General features: G+C 45.8%; 1 protein-coding gene across 15 annotated transcripts in view; it reads left to right on the plus strand.

The window, feature by feature from the left end:
- The first annotated feature begins 8476 nt into the window (after window positions 1-8476).
- The window catches only part of PARD3 (par-3 family cell polarity regulator), a 557182-nt gene continuing 539898 nt past the window's right edge, over window positions 8477-25760 (plus strand). For all 15 annotated transcript variants that reach the window (XR_009690004.1, XM_061126148.1, XM_061126154.1 and 12 more), the window contains exon 1: window positions 8477-8629. Coding sequence is in view for 14 of the 15 variants with exons in the window: in XM_061126148.1 (XP_060982131.1) it covers window positions 8510-8629 (120 nt within the window). In the remaining variant the exon portion in view is untranslated. The remainder of the gene's footprint in view (window positions 8630-25760) is intronic.

Consider the following 25760-nt stretch of genomic DNA (forward strand, 5'->3'; position numbering starts at 1 on the left):
TGCAAAGTTGGTCATTTTTAAGTCTTTTAGCTTCTCTTCTAGAGGAATGTAGATCTGTTCATAATCCATTTCCATGGATTGGACATCCCCCCTTGGTTCAGACGTTTAATTTTCTATGTGGCTTGCTGCCAATTGTCCATTTTTAAAATTGCCCTTTTCTGGAAGCTTTGTCTGGCCACTGAGGCTTCAGCCTTTGTGTTTCCATGGTAAACTCCACTCTGTGTTATAATGGTCTGTTCACATTGATCTCTGGCTGTCTCCATTCCAAGAAGAAGGACATCCTTGAGGACAGTGATTACATCTTACCTTTTATGACTGTTTAGCATAGTGCTTGGCAAAATACTAATTTCCCAATAAAAGTTGAATGAGTGAATGAGTAAATTTTTTACAAAGGGACATCTTTGAAGCACATAAACTCTGGGTGTCATAAGTGGGAAAAAGAGTGCTGGGTTTCAGAGGGAGAGAGATGGCCAAGTTGTACCACCGCATGTGGGATCTTTCCAGTCCAGGGACTGAACCCATGTCTCCTGCATTGGCAGGCAGCCTCTTAACCACTGGACTACAAGGGAAGTCCTAAAAGAGAGACTTTGGTATAAAAGGCCCCTAACACACATTTTCACCCTTTACTTCCAGCCACTCTCTTCCAAGAATCCTCCACTTCCATAAGGCCCATCTGCTCATCATTGCTTCACCCAAAGCCTGGATCATCCTGCTTCTTGCTCAGTGGGACTCCCTTCCTGAAGTTCCTGGGAGCCACCCTCAGGATGCTGGCAGGAATGTCTCCATGCTACCTCTGAGCTGAGCAGAGACCCAGGGCCACAAAGGGCAGCTTGCCTCGGTGAACTTCCCCATCTGGAACAAGCTGGTACCCACTGGTGAGATGCTGAGCAGATGACATTCCAAAGCACAGATAGCGCAAGCTTTTGAAATTGAACTCCTAGCTTAGCAGCATAGTAACCTGACAGAGGGGGGAGGATGACTCAGCCGTCTCATGTCAGGGGCAGAGAAGCAGCTGGGCTGGGTGTGCACTGGTCCAGCACACTCGCATTACGGCCTAGAACACCAGCACCTGGGTGCTGGATTTTATCACAGAGCAGCCTCGCTGCCACGTGGCTCCTTCTGACATGAGCAGGTCTGGCTTTGTGGAAGGAAGACTTCCCGTTGTCAGCTGGGTGAGCGTGGGGGTGGAGATGGGAAACTTTGGGTGGGGGTGGAGTGGGGGACTCTGGGTTGGGGTGGAGATGGGGGACTTTGGGTGTGTCTCAGGAGGGGTAATCCAGGTTGGCCCACTGCCCAGAGGCCCTCGGTGAAGGTCCCGCGTGTTTGGTTGTTTTTTTAATGTTGATTAATTTGGCTGCATCGTGTCTTAGTTGTGGCATGTGGGCTTAGTTGCCCCTGGACATGTGGGATCTTAGTTCCCTAACCAGAGATTGAACCCACGTCCCCTACATTGCAAGGTGGATTCTTAACCACTGGACCACTGGGGAAGTCCTGCCGCATGGTAAATTCCACCACAGTGACTGCAATTAAAGCTTCCCTGTCACCCAGCCTCATTCATTGTTTCAAGATTTGAAAATTTCAGACATTTAATCTTGACAAGGTCAAGAAAAAGTATATTGTTCCAATGATCAACCACAATGCATTTTCCCCCTTCTTTACTGAATGAAGCTGCTCAGCCACATTTGCTAAAAAAACAGTCTTTAAAAGCTGATTCATATCCCCTGACCTGAAGTCCTTTAGAGCTGAGATTTATCTAAGCATTGGTGCGAGGCTTTATGTGAACTCATTCCATCCTTTTCCTTTTAATCATCAAAGGTTAAGTATCCTCTGGGCGAGGAGAATTTCTCTTCTTGAGAAATGATTACAATCATTTCCTTGATCCGTTCCCCTTCCCACCTCATTTTCTCAAAGTCTTGGAGTAAAAATCAAAAACAAACAATGACTTCAGTATTTCGTGCTTCTAGGAGATCCACGCCCACCTTGGAGAGAAGGCATAGTGGTCGTCCCAGCTGGGAATTCTGATTCAAACTCGGAGTCTCACTTCCCATGCCTCTGGATTCCTCCAGCTTAGAAGGCCAGCACTCTAGGCCTTGCTGGAGAACTTGACTCAGGACTTTGCTCTCAAAGATTCAGCTGAAAGAACCTGAGGTGGAGACACCTCTCCACACTACTGGCTGCTCCCATCTACCTCGGGTCAAGTGGCCACTGGGAAGTAGGCAGCTCAGACTGCTTTGTTTGACTCTCTGGCAGATCTGTCTCCAATAGCTCAGTTGGTAAAGAATCCACCTTCAATGCAGGAGACCCTGGTTCAATTCCTGGGTTGGGAAGATCTGCTGGAGAAGGGATAGGCTGTCCACTCCAGTATTCTTGGGCTTCCCTTGTGGCTCAGCTGGTAAAGAAGCCACCTGCACTGTGGGAGACCTGGGTTCGATTCCTGGGTTGGGAAGATCCCCTGGAGAAGGGAAAGGCTACCCACTCCAGTATTCTGGCCTGGAGAATTCCATGGACTGTGTAGTCCATGGGGTCACAAAGAGTCGGACATGCCTAAGTGACTTTCACTTTCTTACAGATCTGTCTCCAATATCTGGGTTTTAACATCACCAGCGGTGCCACCTTAACTCTGCTCCATGTGCTGCTGGGCTGGCCTTTGAGGACTTGATTGACAAGTTCCCTCGTTCTTAGGCTTTGGAGCATGGGAAGCAGAGAGGCATTTGATGAGGGAACCATGGCTCTTGAGTGGTGGATCACGATGCTGGATGGATGGATAGAAGGATGCAGGGGATGGCTTTCTGTAAGGAACTTGGATCTCTTCCTGCACTAAAGTTGGGTGACATGGGGACATCTAGAAGTGGTTTCCCAAGCAAGGCAGTGGGGCTGACACAGCTTCTGGGCATTTCTGGGGACTGGCATAGGACAGCAAGAATACGGTAGATACTCTGGTGACTACTGATGGACTGGTTGAGGGCAATCTGGACTATTTTGAAGAGAGGACTTGGAAGCCCATGGTTGGGTATGAAAGTCAACACCACCCCATCGGAAATCACAAGCTCGTGAGTCAGGTGCCTTTTGGATTACACCAGCCTCTAGGGTAAAGACAGAGTGTCGGATGCAAGGGAAAAGGAGATGGGCCCACCTCATCCCATGAGATTTTCTTCTGGTCGGACAGGTCAATCTGTGTACTTTTCATCTCAGATGGTGGGGGATCATTAAGGCTCCTCTTGTCTCTTGTTCTTTTCCTTTTCTTTCATTGACTTATTAGTGTCACCCTTACAATTCATATGAGCTCAAGCTTCATTAGAAAAACCACTGTTTTTAGACTTTGGCTTAATGTTGCACAACAGAGAAGATCTGTGAAGTCTAAGTGCCATTCTTTTTTTTTTTTTTTAGGCTGTGACTCAGTCTTGGATCTTAGTTTGCTGACCAGGGATTGAACCCAGGTTACCTGCAGTGGAAGCGTGGAGTCTTAATCAAAGGACCACCAGGGAAGTCCCTTATGTGCCATTCTAATTTCCCTCAATCTTTGCATTCTATCCTAAACAGCTTTACTATTACAATATTTGTATGTATGTTAAGAAGCCATCTTTCCCCTATCCCTCTGTATTCATTCACTCATTCATCACACTTAAAAACTAGTGTGCAGATAGCCTTGGGAGAACAATTCTGGGGAAGTGCTGTGAATAATACCACCTCTGCCCTCAGAGAGGGCACTTGTAAGTTCCTCAACAGTGCACGTGGCTTCCAGCCATTAGCAGTTCCAACCTGTAGAGCTTTGCTGTCCAATATGGCGGCCACCAGCCATATGCAGCCACTGAGCTCTCACAGGTCAGATGCGTGCTGGTTACTCAGTCTTTGATGGATGAGTGAGTGCACGAGTGAATGAATATGGAGGACTGGTTCAAAGGAAGATGCGCTGTATGTTTAACCGATGCACAGGGTCACGAAGAATTAGTAGGTAAAAAAAAAGTATGAAAAATAGTGGTTAGTAGACATTTGGTTCTGTCCAAAACTTTCACAGGACATTTGGTCTACACCAAAAGGTTCTCGATATTTGGTCACTTTCGGCCCTGTCCAATACATCCATGGAGACATTTGGTCCATGTTAAAAGGTCCTTGATATTTGGCCCTGTCCCAAACCATCTGGCATGGATCAAATATGCCCATGATGTTTTGTGTGCGTGCGTGCTACATGATTCAGTCCTGTCTGACTCTTTGCATCCCTATCGACTGGAGCCTGTCAGGTTCCTCTGTCCATGGGATTCTCCAGGCAAGAATACTGGAGTGGGTTGCCATGCTTTCCTCCAGGGGATCTTCCTGACCTGGGATTGAACCTGAGTCTCTTATGTCTCCTGCATTGGCAGGCAGGTTCTTTACCATTAGTGCCACCTGGGAAGCCCTCATGATGTTTTGGACAGGACCAAGTGTCCTGAAAGGAAAATATTCATTAGTATTTTTTAAAAGTTGATTATATGTTGAAATGATACTAGGATATACTGGGTTGAATAAAATATATTATTGAAATTAATTTCATCTGTGGCTACCAGAAGATTTAAAGTTAGGAATATGGTTTGCTTGATGTTCCTCTTGGACAGTTTCACTCTAGATGGCCTGCTTCCACCCCCTTCTCTTTCTTCTCTCCCAGGAAGGAGCATTTCCTCTGGGTACCATCCTCATCTCCATATGTAGCACCTCTCATACCCTGCTGCTGCTGCTGCTAAATCGTTCAGTAGTGTCCGACTCTTTGCGACCCCGTGGACTGTAGCCTACCAGGCTCCTCCATCCATGGGATTTTCCAGGCAAGAGTACTGGAGTGGGCTGCCATTGCCTTCTCCTTCTCGTACCCTAGTGGCTACCTATTCATGTCTGAAACTGTTTCCAGTGTCAGAACCTCTTGAAGAAGGAACTTGCATACCCAGCCCACAGTGCTGTGCTTGTTATAAAATAGACAATAATTAAGTGGTGAATACTGATCAGTTGCTCCTATTAGACTAAACTTGTGTGAGGCAAGGCATTTACGATTGTTAATGTGGTCTTGAGTATAATACTGCATAGGCGTTCAGTATGTGTGGGAAACATTTCAGAGATAATTCCTAAAACACATATGAATTTAAAAAATTTCTGGAAATATTTTATTCCTAATTATTAAAACTTTTAAGGGCATGATGTTAGGTAATTCAATACTGTTCCTACACACATGGGTGTGTATTTATTTCACAGTGTACATGAATGCTGCTGGATAGAGTTGAATTTATGGTCCACGTGGTCACACCTGCTCATTTACAAAATACGCACAAAACCCAGCTAGATTCTAATCAATTTTCAGAATTCTCTGATGTTTTCAAAACCAATTTAAATCAATCAATTATAAAAGAGAAGTATAAGTTAGGTAAGGGTCATAATTTTTTTAACCAAAATAAGCAGAATTTAGGACAGTAAACACACTAGAAAATATTTACTTAACGTTTGACCCTTAACTTTGATAAATTTGCTTCTCAGGGCTTTGCTTTTATGCTTATCTCAAGTCAGAAGCAATATGGTCAAACTGAACATTTTGTAGATGTGAACTCAGCCTGGCCCTAATGCATCTTTATGGTTACACGTGAGGTAAGTATATTAGTGAAAACAGATTCATTATTTGTGAGAAAATTTTATGAATTAGAGTCAAGACACCAAAGTGTCTGGTATCTAAAATTAACAGAGCATTAGTTTTTCATCAGTTATTAACATAGAGGGAATCACTGTATCTAGATAAACTAGGTAGATTTAAATAAAGACTTAAGGTTTTATCTGCTTAGTTAAGTCACACTGTAATTATTAATCTTATGATCATATTTTTGAAAAGCTGTCTAAACTTATTAATGATTTAATAGTGAAAGGAATTGATGTACATAAAATGGTACAGAAGTACTTGGATGTTGTCTCTTTTCTGAATTCAGGCCTCCCTCCCCAGTTCAACTGTAAACACTTTGTTGGCTTGAATTTGTAATGTCTTGAATTACAGTTATTGGAGTAGCTATCTTATTTTAAAATCTATATTTTTCTTACTCACTTGAAAAAAAATCTGCTTTCCACATGGAAGTTCTCTAACTGCATGTGGGATCAAATTAAGGGAAGTGAGTACAGGCTTGATTGAAGGTCATGAGTCCTGGTCCAGACACTAAACAGCTGTATCACCAATCCAGCAATTTCTCTGAGCCCTGGACTCCTCTCCCAGGCTATCCCTCCCCCTCAGCATCCTCCTTTGCTATCTGGTCCTGACTTTGTTACCCTTCACCCATATCATGATGTATGTGTGTGTGCTCAGCCCCTTGGTCATGTCCGACTCTTTGTGACCCCATGAACTGTAGCCTGCCAGGCTCTTCTGTCCAGGGAATTTTCCAGGCACGAATACTGAAGCCAGTTGCCATTCCCTTCTCCAGGGGATCTTCCAGACACAGGGATCAAACCTGTCTCCAGCACTGGCAGGTGGATTCTTTACCACTGAGCCACCTGGGAAGCCCTATATTACAGTAACTGGACTCCACTAAACTACACACTCCCACGTGGCAGCATGCACTAAGTATCTTAACACATTATTTTAATCTTAATAATTTATCTCATAATTTATGGAGATCATCAGCCCACTTTTCAGTGAATAAAACTGAGGCTGGAGAGAGAGTGAGTGGCATGTCAAAGGCACAAGTAAATGGTACAATTACTATTTCTACCTACCTCCCAGCATTGTCTGATGTCCTCTGGCTACTCCTGAACTTGCCTTTCAACCAGAACTATTTTGAGAAAGCCCCACTCTAAACTTGTATACTCCTCTCTTCCCAAAGCATTAAAACAGAGACAACATCTATAATTATCAGTAATTGTTGTTGTGGATCCAAGTATTAATACAGAAGCGAGACCGCCACAAGATTTGTTGTTGTCGCTGTTACAAACTTAATTATTGGGTAGAAATGTTGAAGGTTGCCTCTAAACAGAAGAGGAGTAAGAGAGCCTTTCCCATGAATGCATGGCGGGAAACTTGGGCCCTCTTTCTAGGTCATTCTCTAGCTTTCTCTGGGTGGCCTTGGGCTAGTGATTTCAACACTCCTTAGCATCCTGGGGTAAGATGGGATGCTGACACATAGTGCCTACTTATTGCACTGCTGTGCCAGGATAACTGATTGTACTGGTCAAGGGCTGCAGAGGTGTGTAAGTACCTCGTGTATGGCAAAACAGCACTATACCCGGGGCAGTGGAAAGTTCAGGGATCCAAAAAGCAGATTAACCTGTCTTGTTTCCTTAGTTTAAAAAGGGAGGTGGATGGTCACCAGCTGTATCTGCTGAAGTTCTCCTGGAGCCCACGGAGCTGTTGATCACTTTCACAAGTCCTAGGGACGCTGGCAAAAGTGAATCCACTATCGCTTGGGACAGACCTGGGCCGGCCATGACTCTTTGTTGACACTTGCAGTCTCTGAACAGAGAGACACACAGTTGCCAGGAACACTGAGATTCCTGTCATAACAGAGAGGAGCCTCAGTTACTTTTCTTGACATGGTGTAGGTTCCTCTATTAACTGTCGCGGGTCCCCGCGCAGGTGAGTCCATGCGGCTCTGCTTTCTTCCCCAGGGCTGTGGTGGCCTTCCTAGTGCAGTGTTCCTAACTTTGCGTTCAGATTGCTTGGGTTGCAGAATTCTAAGAAATAAAACGATGCGAATTGCTGATGTCGGAGTTGCACACGACGAAGCGGGTGGGTCACCACGGGGCCACAGGAGCTTCAAGGTAAGTGGTGGCCTGGGGAGAAAGGCCTCCCCGCGGAGAAGCCCCCTCACTCCTGGCCTCCGGGGGCGGGGTAGGGGGGGTCGGGAGTTGGGGGGATCGGGCGGGAGCCCCCCCCCACCGGACCCCTGGGGTAGTGTGGAGGCAGCCGCGATTCCGCCTGGGCCCCTCCAGCGCCAGGAGGGGGATCCACAGCGACAAAGGAAGGGGGGTGCGGGAGGCGGGGGCCGGGGGCTGCGGCGCCCAGGCTTGGGGGGCGGCGGCGGAGGGAGGCCGCCCCGCGCCCCTCGCCAGGTCTCCGCGTGTGCAGTGTGTTGTGGGCCGGCCGCGCCCCTCCCCTCCCCTCCCTCCCGTCTGCTCCCTTCCCCTCCCTCCTCGTCCCTCCCCTCCTCTCCCCTCCCCTCGCCTCCTCCCCGTCCCTCCCCGCGCCGCCGTCCCCTCCCCCGCGGCCCGGAGCGAGCGCCGCGCCAGCGCCACACGGCCCGGCCGCCGAGCGCGACGACACACACCGAACAGGTGGCCGGAGGCTGCGGCGCCGCGCGGGCACAGGCGGGCGAGCCCGGGGCCAGGCCCGGCTAGGCGCGGCGAGGGCGGCAGGCCGGGCATGCGAGCCGATCGGGCGCCCGGCCGCGGCCCCTAGCCTCGCGCCCCGCGCCCCGCGCCGCGCGCCCCGCGTGCAGCCGCCTCGGCCCAGGGCGCTCCGGGCCCTCCGGCCGCGGTCACCGAGGGGCGCGGGCCGGCCCGCGGCGGCGGCGGCGGCGGCATGAAAGTGACCGTGTGCTTCGGCAGGACCCGGGTGGTCGTGCCGTGCGGGGACGGCCACATGAAAGTTTTCAGCCTCATTCAGCAAGCGGTGACCCGCTACCGGAAGGCCATCGCCAAGGTGAGGGGCCGGGGGCGCGGGCGGGGGCGGGCGGGCGGCCGAGGGGGCGGAGGAGGGGCGGAGGAGCGGGAGGAGGGAAGGCGCCGGGATCAATATGGCGCTTCCTGGAAGGGGAGGCGGCGGCGGAGGCGGGGAGAGGGAGCGCGCGGCGGCCGGCCCGGCCTGCGCCCCCCGCCCGGGCTGCGGCCCGCGAACTTCCCCGCGCCCGGCCCCCGCGCCCCGGCCCCCGCTGTTCCTTCGGGGCCCGGCCGCCGGCGCCCCGAGCCTCCGGGGAGCCGAGCCCGAGCCGCGGCGGGGCGTGCGGAGCCTGCTCCCGGCCGCGGGCTGCGGCCCCGGCTCCCCGCCCTGGGCCGCGGGCGGAGGCCGGGCGAGGGAACTTTTCCTGCTGGAGCGGAGTTCGGCCCGCGCGCGGGGAGAGTGGCTCGCTGGTGCCTCTGCGCCCCCCGCCCGCGGTGGGGGGAGCCCCTCCTGCGTGCCCAACCAGGCGGGGGTCCCGGGGCGGGTGGGGGCGCGTCGCCGGGAGCGACCAGCTCCAGCTGGCTCGCGATCGTCGCTGGAGCCCAGCACTTGGGAGACCGAGAGGCCCGGGAGCACAGCCTCGAGATGGGTCACCGAATTCCGAGTGTTCCTGCCGGCACCTCGCCGTGGACCCGTCTGCACAGAGCTCCCTGCGGAGCCCGGGCCGCGCCCCGGCCTGGAGTGGAGTGGATTTCCCTTTTCCCCGTGGAGTGATAACATTGTCTCCACTTCCCTGCATTCCTCTACAATGTGTCAGAAGTGAAAAGGCTTTTTGTTAAATTGTTTTATCGTCTGTGTCTGTTTGACAACGGCCCACGCCTCCCAAGTTTCTCTCAAGCACCTGAGGATATTTCCTTTGCGCCAGAGGAACGTTGGTTGGAATGCACAGTCACTTTCAGAAATCCCGTTTTGTTCCCGATCTTGGAGTAGTTTGAGCCCTGTGGGTCTGGGGGCCACAGAGGAAAAAATTTTTTTACACTCCTGTTTTGAGCAGAGAGGAAAATTAGCACACGTTTGGCCTTTTAAAGAAAATCCTGGGGATGTTTAAGAACCTGACACAGTGATGGAAGATGTTGACTTTACTTCACGGCTCTAAAATGTTCCTTACAGTTGGTTGAACTTTTATTGAAAATCAAATAAAATTAGTGGAAATTGGGCACCTGCTTATCTTAAACCACTGTCAACCTCTGAACCTACCTTGAGCATTTTAAAGGATTGTTTATGGATGACAGTTTGTGATCTAAATGTTCAGTACCAATAATCAGATTGCACATGTACTCGAGAAACCAACAAAATAAACCGTGAGAGGAAAGAGAATAATATATACTTTGCAGTGTGCTCAGGTCCATCACAGAGGAGTGATGGATGTTTCTTGGCTTACATGCTTAAAATGGACCTGATTAACATTAGTCATTTACATGCTTAAACATTAACATGCTTAACATTAGTCATATTTCATTATGCACAAGATGCATGTGGGTGGAACAGCTTGTTTGGGAGATACAAATGTAGTTGTTTGGGTCATTTGTGTGCTCCACAGAAATTCTTAAGCATTTACTGTGACTGAGGCATTGTTCTGGGTGCTGGACATCTGTGAGATCCACTGGCTGCTTATGGAAACTGGACTGTGAGACTCAAGGAGAGAGGCTACATGGTCCTGCCTTAGTCCTGCGCTTAGGGTAGCCAGCCTTTGGACTTCGAGTTACAGTGCAGTGGGGAGAAGACAGGCCTCTGGGGTTTTGAGTAGATGGAGTTGAGAGGCCTCAGTGAGAGAGCTGGACTTTGTCTTTAGGTGTCAGTGGTGGTGGTTTTGCAATGACTGGGGAGCATGAAGAAGGAAGCATAAGTTTCTGCAGGGCACCTGGGAAGGCACCCAAGAGAAGGAGCGTCAGAGCTGAGTTGTGAAGGGTAGGCATGAGACTGATTACTTTTCCTGGTGGAGATGGAAGGAAGGAAGGAAGGGTCATGCTCAGAGAGTGATGGTGTTATTGGAGTTGGATATAAATGACTCAGAGATGATTCAGGAGCTTCCAAAATTGTTTAAATTCTCTTTAAGTGCAATTCACAGTTCAGCAGGTAAATTTTAAAATGGGCTTTGTGGTTTACAAAGTTCAGTCATCGGATCACAAGACTGTTGACTCTCCAATGTTGCAAGAGCTGGAGTTTCTTCCAGGTCCTTTTGTATTTTTTTCCTCTTAAATGATTAGGTAATGGCTAAGATGAAACTTTAGTGGTTCTTTCCATTTTGCCCACCTCCTTTAAAATGGTTATGAAGCAAACAATTATTAACACTTGTTTTAACTTTTATTCTCTTATCTCTTCCTTACCCCTTACTGTTGAATAGAACAAGATAAATTTTGTATGAAGAACTGGGTAACTGGGTAGCTGCAGAGTGGTGTTTGGTTGCTAGGTGACATGTGCCATGCCGAACTCCCATCTGGTGGGGAAAAATAGGGGAAGATCATGTTTATGGCTTTGTATAAAAACCAGCTAAGCTGGAAAAAGAAAGAAATTAAGAAAAGAAAAAGGAAAGAGAAAGAATGATCCCAAGCCACTGAGACTTTTCTCTGCAGTGAGCATTTTGTGGTGTGGTGGGGCTAATTTTTGGCATTATATTTAAGCTTTTTTCAGGTTAAACAAATACGTTTTTCTGGGCAGTGGAGTGGTGTGACTTAATACCAGAAATGTCCTCAATAAGCAGATATTTGAAGGCTTACAGTTATTCATAGCACTTTTTTTTTCCCTCCAGTTAAAAACTGTTTTTCTGTTTACGATCCCTGATGGGTGAAAATGGGTTGGCTGTTCTTCCCCATCCACCCATCCTCATGCAGACCATCTCTGAGGAGGGTGCCCTGCTAGACATGGAGGACCGTGTCATGTGGACTGTCCTACTCCTACCTGTGGCCTGACTCATCCATGGTCCCCGATGGACGCAGGGTGCAGAGCACCAACTTGCCCGGACTCTGTAATGTGGTGGTGACTTGGCTTCTTTGCCTGCTTTTTCTTTATTCTCAGTGGATCAGGGCTGGCCTGAGACTTCCCATTTTTTCCTGCTGTGCACCTCAACTCTGGTTAGCAGAAAAAAAAAACTCCATTCTTTTTTTTTTTAAATTGTTAATTTGTTGAAGGGCTACTGTGTGCAAAATGTCATGCTCTGTGAAGAAATGTAAGGCTGAATTCTTGCTCTCAAGAAGAATGTAATCTGGGAAACAGGGTGAATATATTAAACTATAAATAACAGTAGGCAATAATGTTAATTAGCAACAGGGTGGTACATACAAAGAGTAGTTGCTTCTGGATTTCAGAGATGGAAGTGGCCATTATAGCCTGGGGGTGGCAATCTTCTGGAATCACCAGGGTTTGCATGTACTAGGCTTAGACAGTGGGAAGGCTGGCCTGGATTTAGGACAGCACTTCCTAACTGGGTAGTGGGGTGACCCCCAAAACCACCTGCCTGACCCAGGTGTCCTGGTTTGATAGGTGTTCAGTGGGTCCAGGCGTGTGCATCTGAAGTATGTTGACTGCCATGCTGAGAGGTGAAAGAGAGGGCATTGCAGGTGAGCATCAGGGCTAGTTTGGCTCCTGTGCTGCCGTCCTGTCAGATGGTGGGGCAGGACCAAGCTGAGGAGGGCCGGGAATGCCAGGATGAGACCCCGAGGCTTTGTACAGTCTGATGGTCTGGGTGGACTAAGGTGTTTGGGCAGGACTGGTTCTCTTCTGGGCAGAGGACCAGGATCACCTTCAGTCCACGGAAACACTGCTGATCACTGAAGACTAATGAAGGGAAGACAGAAGTGAGCGCGGGGAGTGACTGGAACCTCTTAGCTCCCCTCTGTCCCATCCCCAGACCTCTTTTAGGGTTTGAGGGGGAGCTTTGGATTGAGTTTGGAGACCTGGGTTTTTTCACCATTTAACCTTGGGCAGACCAGCCCTACGGAGCCTCATTTCCTCTTCTCTTGAACAGGTTCCTCCCCTGCAGGGTCCCTGTGAGTACTGAGAGGTGATGAATGGGCAGCTCCTCAGCTCTGCATCTGGATGCCTAATTGGTTTTACTCACCAAATGGTTTTACTGCCTGCGAGACTTTCCCGAGTAGTCTGCTAGTCCTGTTTGGGTTTTTCCTCTTTGCTCAGGAAGACAGTGTGTAATTTAATTAAAGAATAGGTAGGAATGTTAATATTTGCCTAAGCAACATCACAATCAGAAGAGCACATTGTGTGTGCGTGTGTGTGTAGAGAATGTAAAAATCGCGGATGTTACAGCTTTACTCTGGGTTGACTTCTGGGTACCATTTTTATTTGTGGGGCAGGCACTGCTTCTGTTCCTTGAGCATGGAAACCTTAAGAGTTATTTAAGAGCAATTTAGTGGCTCAGCTGGTAAAGAATGCAATGCGGGAGACCTGGGTTCAATCCCTGGGTTGGGAAGATTCCCTGGAGAAGGGAAAGGCTATCCACTCCAGTATTCTGGCCTGGAGAAAAGAGTCGGACATGACTGTACAACTTTCACTTTCAGTTTGTTGGTATATAAAAAAAACACAAACGTAAATTTATGGGCAGTAACTTTTGAAAATATACTTTCCTTTTTTGGGGGCGGGGAGGACTGTTGATTACCATAACCGTGTAAGTCATGGTTTATATGAAGAATCTTGTGTTTGGTGTGTGATTTCTTGTGGACAGATGGATGACTGCATGTTGTTACACATTCACAAGCTTATTGAAACTTTTAGGAAAACAGACTGTTGCAGAGTTTGAATGACTGTATTTTTGAATAGTGAAGTGAGATACATTTTATTGTTTTGTTAACATTTTCTCATCTTCCTCTTCAAAAAGAAAAAAAGAAGAAACATGTCTGGAAGGTTGATCTTTCTAAAATGCACATCTCCGTGTACTCTTCTGCTTAAGGACCCCCATACCAGCTTTCCCCAGAGGCCAGGTCCTGCCACCTCAGCAGGGCCTGTCCCTTGCAGGACTCCTCCTGCCTCTTCCACCCCAGGCCCTCCTACTTCATCCTTACCCATTTGGCCTTGCTTGCACTTTCCTGCCTTTGCCCTGGCATTTTCAGTTTCTCCCGCCTAGATGACTTGCTTGCTTCACATCTGCTCCTCTCTTGAGCCTCAGCTCAGCTCAGGCTGGCCCCGCACCCAAGGCTGCTTGAGGTTCTCCCCGCTTCCCACAGCTCCCGTACTGACCCGGAGGAATGTGCTTTGTTGTGGGTGCTTTGGGGTGTTTGTTTTGGAACAGAACTGAGGCCCTTCTCCTAGGTGAGGTGCTTGAAGGTGATGGTCCTGCCTCAGTCTTACTGGTACCTGCCACATAGTCATCTTACAAGCTGAGTAGGTGCAAAATTGAGGATAAATACGTGGCACGTATTCTCACACAACAAGTGCACTTTTGCTTGGAAGACTGTATGATTTTGAAGACTTTAAAGTTTGGTACATTTGGCGTATTGGGACAAAGAGATTGATTTAGTGTGGTTTCGGGGTACCTGGAAGTTATTCTTCTGTGTCATTTGTTTTCAAGGAGTTTGGTCCGTTTTTCAGCCAGAGCAGAGGAATCATCCTGGGGTTTGCTTTGGTCCTGTTTCAAGGCTGGTGGCCAGGGCAGTGCAGGAATCTGGCCCCAAGACACACCTGTGCTGGGTCTGGTGCTTCTAATTCTGTCAGTTGGGATCTGTGGGTAAGTGCCAGGAGTAAACAGAAATGTTTAGGATCTGAGATTCACAGGGAGAATCTGGCGACGCGAGGTGCCTCTTGGCTTGTGGCGAATGTGGTGAATTGGGCACGGGAGGTACCCTCTGCACATCAAAGCACCATGTGCACGAATCTCCATCTGTGCTGGAAGGTTTGTTCGAGCCTAGAGTTGGATGCAGGTGGGTGGTGGTGAACACTTGAAAGATGACCCGAGCCCTCTGCCCTTTTTCAAGGATGGAAAGTGCTTTCCCCAAGTGGAGGTACTTTTCCATGGGGTAGAGGTGGGCAGCCCACACAGGCGACTTTTCTCCCACTTGGCCACTCACGCAGCAGTCCAGGTGCCACCAAGGTCAACAGCAGTAGAACAGGGCTCAGAAAATTTATGCATTTTACTGATTTTTGGTATCTTTTCTGTTTTACATGGAAAAGAGAAAAATCTTAATAAGAAATGCAAAGCTCTATGATCATAGCAGGAAGGTGATTGTTTTTTGTCTTATAGTCATTACATTATCCCACTGAAAAAATTTTTTTTCCATTTGGAAGGATTATGTAAAAATGCTTTTCCTTCATGGCTCTGTCTTCCTGTATCTGACCTTCCATCTTTATGTGTTCATGCCATAAAATATTACTTTTGTTTATTCTTTTCTCCTCCATCAACTAATATTGGAACTTAGAAATACAATTTCCAGCTTCTTTCCAAAAGACTTGATATGTGAATTATTTAGTTTTTTTCTCTCTCAATAATAGCTTATACACACGAGAAATTGAAAACACATCTATAGAAAAAATATGTACATAAATGTTTATGACATGATTCCTAACAGCCAAAAAATAGAACAAGTCAAATGTTGATCAACTGAAGAAAATGTGGTATATCTATACATTAGAATATTATTAAGCTGTAAAGATGAGTGAAGCTGTGATGCATGCCTCACTAGAGATGGACCTTGCAAACAGTATGCTACATAAAGGAAGTCAGTCATAAAGGCCCACATGCTATATGAGTCCAAATTTACAAAATGACCAGAATAGGCAAATATGTAGATACAGAAAGTATAGTAGTGGTTGCCAGGGCCCGGGGGTTGAAGAATGGTAGGTTTATGGGGATGGGGTTGATCTTTGGGATGATGAAAATGTTCTCAATTTAGATAGTGGTGATGGTTGTATGCCTCTGTAAGTATACTGTAAACATCACTGAATTGTGCACTTTAAATGGGTGAATTTTGTAATATATTGTTATGTCTCAATAAAGATACTAAGAAAAAAAAAATAGACTGCATAAGCCACTATGGACAGAATTCCATTTTTAAGGTATTTTATAGTTCTGAGAGTCCCATAAAATATGTTTTTCTGTGTCAGAGATGCTCAAATGAAGACTGGCTATTTTTAGGAGTTTTCCATACAATGTGTGAACCTGCTTTCTCGAGGTTGCCTGCTCTCTCCTGGTGCTGTCTGCTAAGCCCCTGACTGCTGAGAGTCTGCGTTCCCTAGTGCCCCCTGTAAAGGCTTCGCCAACTAACCATTCACTTATTCTGCCTTGCTCTCCCTCAGCCCAGCCCACCAGCTGCCCTGGCAGTTGATTCAGATGACCTGAGATGTCCATCATGGAAGAACTTTTCCAGTTTTGGTTTTGAGCTTTGGCAGGTCTCACAAGCCCTGTGTGCATCAGTTTTCCCATCTTCATCTCCCCATACTCAGAAGTTCTGGGCTGGGCTTCTGCTTCCTGTCCCCCTGGGCAACAGCCACCCTGAGTCTGCGTGGTTGGTGGTTGTGCCCGTGGGACCATCAGGCATGAGAGGCTTTTTCAGAGGCTTGAACAGAGTAGATCTCAATTCCCCCAACCCTCCCTGTGAGAATGTTTTGTTTCCGTTACTTTGAAATGATGGGCTTGACCTGCAGGTCAAACATACGCTGTTTTGAAAGTTAGGATGTATTTTGCCTGGACTGTCCCTCAGAATTCCTTACTGTCCCAAGATAAATATCTTTTAAAATAAATTACATGCTCAGAAGTAACTTAATAAGACTGTGTCCTTTGTGAAGTGTAACTAAAGGTGTGATTCTGCATGCTTCTAAATGTATGGCATGTGTGTACACATACACACACCAATGTATTCATGAATTTGGTATTTTTATGGTGATACCAATTTAAGGGGTTTTAGAGATGACTGGTCCCTACTTTTAATGTTCTTTAGTATTCAGAAATGATAAGGCAAGTTTTTGGAACTCAGGTTTATTTTTTCCTGGTGTGTAGTTTTTCTTGTTTTTGTACTGCATCCCTGTACGATAGGGTTTATGTATCTGAAAAGGCCTCTTTGAGATATTCTATGATACAAAGCAATGTTTCCTTCTCTGTTTATTTTAGAAAATAACTCACTATATATAAAAAAACCCAAGCTTCCTAAATACTAAAAATATGTGGTATTAACAGATGAAAAACACAGGCTGCTTCTGTGTAAGTGGTTGAGATGAGAATGGGCTATTTTGTTCTAGTTCTTTGCAGTATACAATAAAAACTGGGAAATATTTTTTCGTGTTCATGATTAGTTTTTTTCTAAATCTAATATTGAATCCAGAATTAAAAAACAATCCATTTCCAAGGGAACACAGAAAGGCTTTTAAGATGTACCATTTGTAATTCTGAAACCTGTTGTGCAAAGTCATATGTGAATAATACTTAGCCAGGTTCCTGCCCAGCAGGGGTATAGTTTAACCTGCGATTCTCTCATTCCAGCCAGCAGCACCTGCAGAAGAAGGAGGGGAGATGTGCAGGTTATTGGTTCCTGGTGAACCACCATACAGGATATGACTAATCACTAAATCCATGAAGGCTGAATGTGGGATTTGGTATTTTTATCGCTTTGTTAGAGATCTGGGAAAAAACCTTTCAGACAAATGAAGGGGATCTCTACATGAAAGTGCCTCATTTGGATTGATAACTACCTAAACAACTGCATCTGGAAGATGGTGGCATTTCTGCATTTGTACTGCCTGAGGAATATGAAATGAGTCATATTTTAAAATATGAAGGCACATACTATTGGGAATATTTTTTTTCAAGGAAACCTGGAAAGCTAATAAAACCCTGAAGTTTTTATAGTGGAGTCAGTTTTATCTTTTGTATTTCACGACCCACTTTTTAAAAACATAATTAGCTGGAGGTGGAAAGTTTGGTGGTGGATGTTTTTTGTTTTTTTCCTTCTAGGAGGCAAGCACATCAGTATGACAGTCTGGGCCAGGATTCAGAAGAACAGATTACATCATTTGTGTATCTGAAAGCAAGAACGGTAACCTCTGTCAGCCCAGGATACATGTCCTTCATAGGACTGTTGTGAAGGTTTAAAGAGAGCATATTATAAAAAGGCATTGTAGGAAGTAAAACAGAGAGATTGAGAGCTGTACTGTTCTTTCGCTTTTGCTAAGAATGGTCACAAGTGATTAAGGCTCACTTGAATAAATGCTTCTAAATTGTTTCTTCTCATCTTCCTTAGAATTGCTCTAGATGTGGAATATTGAATATTTGGGGGGAAAAAAAAGAGTTCTCCCTTTAAAAGTCTTGAAAGCATTCCACTGTTTGAGAAATAAAATCCCAGTGACATTGTTATAGATGCTCCAAAGATGTCCATAGAGGAATATCTTTTCTTGTTTTTAGTTTTGGCCGTGGTAGTTTTGAACTTTGATAAGTCTCACCATCTGTCTGAGCCTCAGTTTTCTCATCTGTAATTTGGGAATATTTTCTTTAGTCAGCAGTCATGAAGATCAAGGGATTTAATGTAGATAATTCCCCTGCCATGTTATAGACTTAGTCAATTTTAGATCTTTTCCTTTCCCTCAAGTTTCACACAGAAATTAATTAGACACATAAAATCAACTTGATTTTTATTTGATTTATAATTCCAGTTGTCATTTTTCAAGATGGTTTGTCAAAGAGTTACCACTTTCTTCTTAAAAGTACTATAGAAATTCCAGTATTTAGTATTCCAGTTTTGGTACTTTTACTAAATCAGCTAGAAATAGGGAAAAAGAATGTTCTGATAACCCAGTAGCTGATTCTTGTACAGATCAGGAAGTGTGTTTATCCTAACTCTGTAGCTTTTTCTGTTACTAGCCTTTTTTTTTTTTTTTTAACTTTATTTATTTACTTTTGGCTGTGCTGGGTCTTCGTTGCTGCCCGTGGACTTTGTTGAGCTGTGGCAGACTGGGGCTTCTCCTTGTTGCGGCACTCGGGCTTCTCATTGTGGTGACTTCTCTTGTTGCAGAGCTCAGGCTCTAGGGTGAGTGGGTTTCGGTAGTCGCGCTCGAGCTTAGTTGCTCTGTAGTATGTGGGATCTACCTGGACCAGGGATTGAACTCCTGTCCCCTGCATTGGCATGCAGATTCTTAACCACTGGACCATCAGGGAAGTCCTATTAGCGCTTCTAATTTTCTAAAATAATTGCAGCTGCCACACTGCTAGATAAATGGAGATTATGGAACCTTTCTTTGCTATATCTACAATATTTTAAAAGGCACTGGTTACACATTTTTCCATTAAAGAAATCTTTTGAAAGTTGGAAAGAGTAAAACTAGAAATTGTAAATGCTATTGATATTTAAAAAATCCTAAAGATCTTTAAGATAGCTGTTTTAAAGACCTTTAGCAATTATTAACTAGTAGTTCTGAGGGTATCCTGGAGCTCAAAGAGATAATCTGAGTTATAAAAAAAGTGGGAAGGTTGACAGTTTTGTGACCCCTCTAATCCTTTATTCTATAGGCCTCTATAATTCACATGCCCATAATACTTCTTTACTCTTTTCTGTATCTTTAAGATGGTGATTTGGGGCAGCCAGATCAGCAGTAAATGAACACAGAACATCTTTTGCTTGGGTAGGTAGTTGGAAGGGTTGACAGATTGATACAACTTTTAATACTTTAGTTCAGCTAAAGGCACCCAATGCCAATCACCTGAAGACTTCGCCCAAGAATTGACCTATTTATCATTCTGAACCAGGAGTGGTGCCTGGGAGGCTTCCTCAGGGTTCTGGGTGGGGCTGTGCTAAAATGCCAGACTTGCCAACTCATCAAAACTCAACTGAGTTCATGCCCAAGAGGACCGCCTCTTTTTACTTACATTTTCCCTTTCACAGTATTGAGAATTATCTTCCTGTCTTTGAGGACTTTAAACATCTTATTAATTCAAGCTTCCTCCCTCTCTGCTTATGTGTATAGGGAAGTTGCTGGGTAGTGATTAAAACAATAAAGCTCATCTAGTTGTGCACCATTCATATTTTGACTTTGATTCCTTCCAGTATTTGTTTACAAACATTGTGTCAGGTGAGTGCATTTGAAATCCAAGGCTTTTGATTCACACAAGGCCTAAAAAGAGATACAGCAACATGGTTGATTGGAATTTATACATATCTTTTCCATTTACAATTTCCTGTGTTTTTGTGCTTTGTAATGAAAGTGATAAATAGTGCTTTCAGAACCTTTCCAGAATATCCCAGCATTTTATAACAAAACTGTAGAGAAATAACTCTGGGGGAGTTTTTTTTTCTCCCCAGCTTTATTGAGGTGTAATTGACAAATAAAATTGTAAGATATTTAAGTGTGCACCGTTATTTGATACACCTGTACATTGTGCAGACTTCCTCCTGTTGAGTTAATTAACACATTCACCTCACCTTGAATATTTCTTTATGTTTTCTGAGAACATTTAAGTTGTACTGTTTGACTTGGGAGCATTTTAGACAGATCTGTTCTGATGGGTGATTGGGGTGGAGTTTTAGTCTAAAGCAGAAGAGTTTTTGGTCTTGGGCTGTTTTTCCACCTGTGAGGAGGGAAACCGCCTCCTTAATAGATTCACGGTAGTAGTATTTTCAGGTCAGTCTTTTGGTGTCAATAACCTTTTTATGTCAGGGTGGATGATCGAAAGCTCTTGCACAAGAGGTGCTGTATCAAGGGCATTATTTATCTGCCTGTCACATTGGGGAGCTGTTGAGAAAATACCTTTAACAGTGATACCTATCACATCTCAGTCCCAATTTGTTGAGGAGTTTCTGACAGGTAGGAGGGGAACCAGCACATAGTTGGATCAGGTAAGAGTAGCAGTGATAACGCTTATTATCAACAGGCATGGTTAGCACTCTGGAGGCATTTTGTAACATCAGGCCCTAAGTCTGGGCTCATTAAACCCATGGAGTGGTAGTGAGGCAACTCTGAGTTTATGGGTGAGGACACTTGGGCTAAAGAAGATTAAGAAGGTGGCAAACAGCTGTACATCTGATGTGACCCCTCTGGCTGAAGAGCCTGTACTGTTCTACAGGAAAGAATGAACAGAGTCCATTGGAGAAGACAAGTTCTTTTCTGATCTAGGTTTCATCTAGTGGCTCATGAATGAAGGGGAAGAAGTGCACATTTGGGATGATGGAGCCAGCTGGGTCAAGGAGGCTAGACGTCGAAGCCCCTTGCTGCTCAGGTGTGGTCTATGGATCAGTGGCGCTGGCTTTGCTTGGAAAATTGTTAGGAATGGAGAATTATGGACCCCATCCCAGACAGATGCTCTCAAAAATATGCATTTTTAGTCAGGTCCTCAGATGATTCTGAGCTTCCTTGGTAGCTCAGCTGGTAAAGAATCCAAATGGCTACCCACTGCAGTATTGTGGCCTGGAAAATTCCATGAACAGGGAGCCTGGCAGGCTACAGTCCATGGGGTCACAAAGAGTCGGACATGACTGAGAGACTTTCACTCACTCAGATGATTCCAGGGGCTTCCCTGGTGGCTCAGTAGTAAAGAACCTGCCTACCAATGAAGGAGACTCGAGTTTGATCCCTGGGTCGGGAAGATCCCCTGGAGGAGGAAATGGCAACCCACTCTGCTGTTCTTGCCTGGAGAATCCCATAGAAAGAGGAGCCTGGCCGTCTACAATGCACGGGCTCGCAAAGAGTTGGACACAACTTATTGACTAAAACAACAGATGATTCAGAGCAGTTGCTCTCAACTCTGGCTGCAGGCAGGAACATCTGAAAGGATTTTAAGAACTGGATGCTCAGGCTCCCCACGAACCAAGGGAGTCAGATCTCTGGGTTGCAGTGGATACTGGTATTGCTCTGAAGCTCCTTGGGGGCTTCTCTGTGCTTCCAGGGTGGAGAGCCGCTGGTTTAGAGCAGCCTCCAGGCCCTTAGGGGTTGTTGTGTTGTGTGACCTGGGACCTGCCACCTTGTAGCTATACATGGAAATTTCCAGAACATAAGTTGAGAGGATCAGCCAGGGTGCTCACAGGCTCGTTACTTAAGTGACAATGGCTCTACCTGTACATTTTCATTTCTGACTCTTGAAGTCAATCCCCACCTTAAAAATTTTCTATTTTCTATTGGAGTATAGTTGATTGACCTGATGTGAAGAATTGACTCATTTGAAAAGACCCTGATGCTGGGAAGGATTGAAGGCAGGAGGAGAAGGGGATGACAGAGGATGAGATGGTTGGATGGCATCACCAACTCGATAGGCCTGAGTTTGAGCAAGCTCCGGGAGTTGGTGATGGACAGGGAAGCCTCACGTGCTGAAATCCATGGGCTTGCAAAGAGTCGGACACGACTGGGCGACTGAACTGAACTCAGAGTTGATTGACAGTTTTGTGTTAGTTTCTAACGTACAGCAAAAGTGATTCGAGGTATAATACAAGAATCTATTCTTTTTCAAAATGAAATCACTCTCTTCTCCTGCCTGTTAATTAATTTTGAGTTTTATTTGTGGATGCAGTTGACAGCATTGCTACTAGGTATTCCTGAGGTTTCAGCCGTTAACTCTTAAGGACATCTAGTCTGAGTTTCGTGACAGAAATGACTTAAAAGGTCCAGGAGGAGCAGTAAAACTGACAGCCCAAGAGACAGAAATAACGGGGGAAAGGAAAGGTCATATCGAGTCAAACACGTGAGATTTGGTGCAAGTCATGTGATGTCCCCTTGGTGTTTGTGATGTGTAGAGACAGGACAGCTAAGACTTTTGGTTCTGGGTAAAGCAGGCTTGTGAGCAGTGGACTGAGCACTCCTTTTGCTGGAGCTTCTCTTCAGGCTTGTTTGTGGCTGTGCCTGCCTGTGTAGGAGAAGGCACACCCTCACCAGGCCAAAGGGCATTCCTATCACACACATCCACGCTCAGCTTGTTGGAATATTCCAGTCAGACAGTCCCCACCCCCACCCCAGGGAGCAAGGGCAACAGGCACCTCTGGCCTGAGGCCTCCGGGACCTGAACGTAGGTCAGAGAATGTGCCTGCCCCCCCACCCCCCGGGTCCATTTTATTAACTTGGGCGTGAAATTAAAAGACGTTTGCTCCTTGGAAGGAAAGCTATGACAAACCTAGACAGTGTATTTAAAAAGCAAAGACATCACTTTGCCAACAAAGGTGCATATAGTCAAAGCTATGGTTTTTCCAGTAGTCGTGTATGAATGTGAGAGTTGGACCATTAAGAAGGCTGAGCAATGAAGAATTGATGCCTTCAGATTGTGGTGTTGGAGAAGACTCTTGAGAATCCCTTGGACAGTAAGGAGATCAAACCAGTCGATCTTATAGAAAATCAACTCTGAATATTCATTGGAAGGACAGATGCTGAAGCTGAAACTCCAACACTTTGGCTACCCGATGCGGAGAGCCGACTGATTAGAAAAGACCCCAATGTTGGGAAAGATTGAAGGCAAAGGAGAAGAGAGTGACAGAGAATAAGATGGTTAGATATCATCACTGACTCAGTGGACATGAATCTGAGCAGACTCCAGGAGATAGTAAAGGACAGAGGAACATGACATACTGTAGTCGACAGGGTCGCAGAGTCGGACATGACTGAGTGACTGACTGCACAACAACAAAGACAACAGCAAATGGCATTGTAGTCTTTGCTTTTCCTGGCATTGTAGCTCCGTATGCTATCCCTACATTTTTGTACATTTCCTTTGTTACTTGAAGTAGGAAAAAGAGGACAGATGACCAGCTGTCATTCTTCACATGGATTTGCCAACCGACTTTCATTTGGAAAGTTTGCACAGGGGATGGGGCTTCCTGCCACTCCCCCCACTGCCCCCCGACCCCAGTCATAGTGCCAGGAGGACCCAGTACAGGGCTCACCAGCCAGAGATGATAAAGACAGGACATGCTTTCCTCAAGGAGATTTCAGAGATGCAAAGTGCAATATTTAAAACTGTGTCTTCAAAGGTACTGCAGCTATAAGAACTTACTTATAGACCTGTTAGAAATTACTTCAGTTAAAGGTGTAACATGTTTGGGATCATTGCCCTTGTGAGAAGTTTTTCTTATTTGGCAGTTTCAAATAGCACTTAACCATGAGTTGATTAGTAAAAATGTTGTTTGAAAATTTATGTATGTTTAGGTATTGCTGCTTAACAAACTACCCAGAACTTCATGGCTTAAATCAATAACCAATTATATCTCATGATGTAGTGGGTCAGGATTTGGTCAGGGCTCAGCTGGGTGATTTTTCTGCTTCATTTGCAGTTACTTGGGGATATTCAGCTGGCAGGTCTTCCAGACCTATCCAGACCTGGTCTGGAAGGTCCTAGATGGCTGCATTCATTCACATGTTTGGTGCTGGTGGGGTTGGTAGAAGCTTGGGGTTCACTGGGACTGTTGACCAGGGCACCTAGTTTTTGCATCTCCAGCATGGAGGGCTCAGGGCTCCTGGAGAGGGTGTCCTATGAGTCAGAAGAAGAAGCTGTCACTCTATAAAGACCCTAATATGGAAGCCAGCACAGAATCACTAACCTTATATTCTCTGTGCCAAACCAGTCACTAAACAGCAGAGATTCCAGGGCAGGGGATGCTGGCTGCACTTCTCAAAGCCAGGAGAGTCCAGGAACTTGTGACCATCTTTATTTTGCTGTCACTATAGAGGGGGGTGTGTGTGTGTGTATGTATTACAGATAACATCAAACATGCAGTCTTTTAACTGTTCTGTGTCATGTTGTAAAGTTCTCCTTTTCTTAGTCTGGGCACAGTAATAAAGTGTATATCCTGAACTGTCAATGCTGACAAATCTTAGAAGTCATTGGAGTTCCTAATTCATGAGTCCAGAGATTTGTCAGCTTTCCCAGACTGTACAGCAGAAAGAGATAAAAATAATAACACCTTGGGTTTACATGGCATCTCCTCTGAGAGGTTCAAAGTGGCTGCGCCTCTCAGGATTCCTTTATTGGAATGTCTCGTGAGGTAAATTAGTCATATATCTTCAAGTTCATGTACTGATGAGGAAATAAAGTAATGCCATCAGTCTGCTAAGCAACAGTGTTCAGAAGGCAGCTCTTCCAATGTTCCATGTACTACTTAGAACTGGAGTATGAGTTTACCTTTTTTAGAGGGGATTCTGGAAGATGGTGGAGATGGACTTTTGAACATCTGGTAGTATTTTGAGTTATATGTCTCCTGCCAAAACCAGTGTCAAGTTTAAAGAAGAGTTAGTTATTTTTCTAATGTGGATTTTTTTTTGGGGGGGGAGGGTGGAAGCTTATGGATATTGCATCACTGGGGTGTTTCACTATAATGAGTTAAATTCTGTGGGCTCAGCAGAGATAGGCAGACAGTAGGCCTGGTGAAGGCAGCCGCTCTCTCATGAGTGTGTGCTGTGGACGCAAGGTAGCTTTGGAAGTGGGAGAACATTTTCCCTGTGTGCTGTCCGTTCCCGAGTCCTCTCATTGTGGGAGCATCCCCTGGTGCTTATGGGTGATTCAGTGGAGTTTTCAGAGGGTAGTTTAACCATATGTTAAGCTCACCATGCTATTTAGTGCCTTACTTTTGGGTAATATGCTGCTCCACTGTAATGCTCTAAATGTGGTGCTGGTTACGTTCATTCGGTTTTACTTAAAATGAAACGCTTTACATGTAATTGATAGGTATCAGGCTTTGGGAATAAAGTTCTCCAGTCACTACTTGTTAAGGGCATTTCCTGGTTCATGACCCCCTCACCGCCCCCCAACGTGTGCAGTGACCCACTTTACATGTTCCCAGCAGGGAAATTCCCCAAGAACAGCTTTCATCACAACACTCTCCAACTCAGAGAAGTCCATGAGGCTTGGCAGGGCCTTCCAGGCAAAAACAACCTGTATCAGCCTGAAAACGGCCCCTGCCTACCTTTCCCCCGACTCCTACCACCTCTCTTCACCTGCCCATCTTAATAGAATGGACTCATATTTCCCCCAAATTGTGCTGTTTCCTGGTTCCCTAGCCTGGAATCCTCTTGCCCTCATTTCTCTTCTCACTTGGGTTCTCCCATTCTTTCCTCTGTGATGTTGACAGAGCTGTGCCTTTGTGTTCAGATAGATTCAGGGCTTCCCTGTTGCCCCCAAGACAATCTTCCTCCCACCCTCCCAGGGAGGATTCAAGACTCTGCCCCAGTCTCTGTCTCTCTTGCTTGGCACCATGTGCCATTGCCTGGACCACTC

Source organism: Dama dama, chromosome 23 (genome assembly GCF_033118175.1).
Source record: "Dama dama isolate Ldn47 chromosome 23, ASM3311817v1, whole genome shotgun sequence".
Lineage (NCBI taxonomy): Eukaryota > Metazoa > Chordata > Mammalia > Artiodactyla > Cervidae > Dama > Dama dama.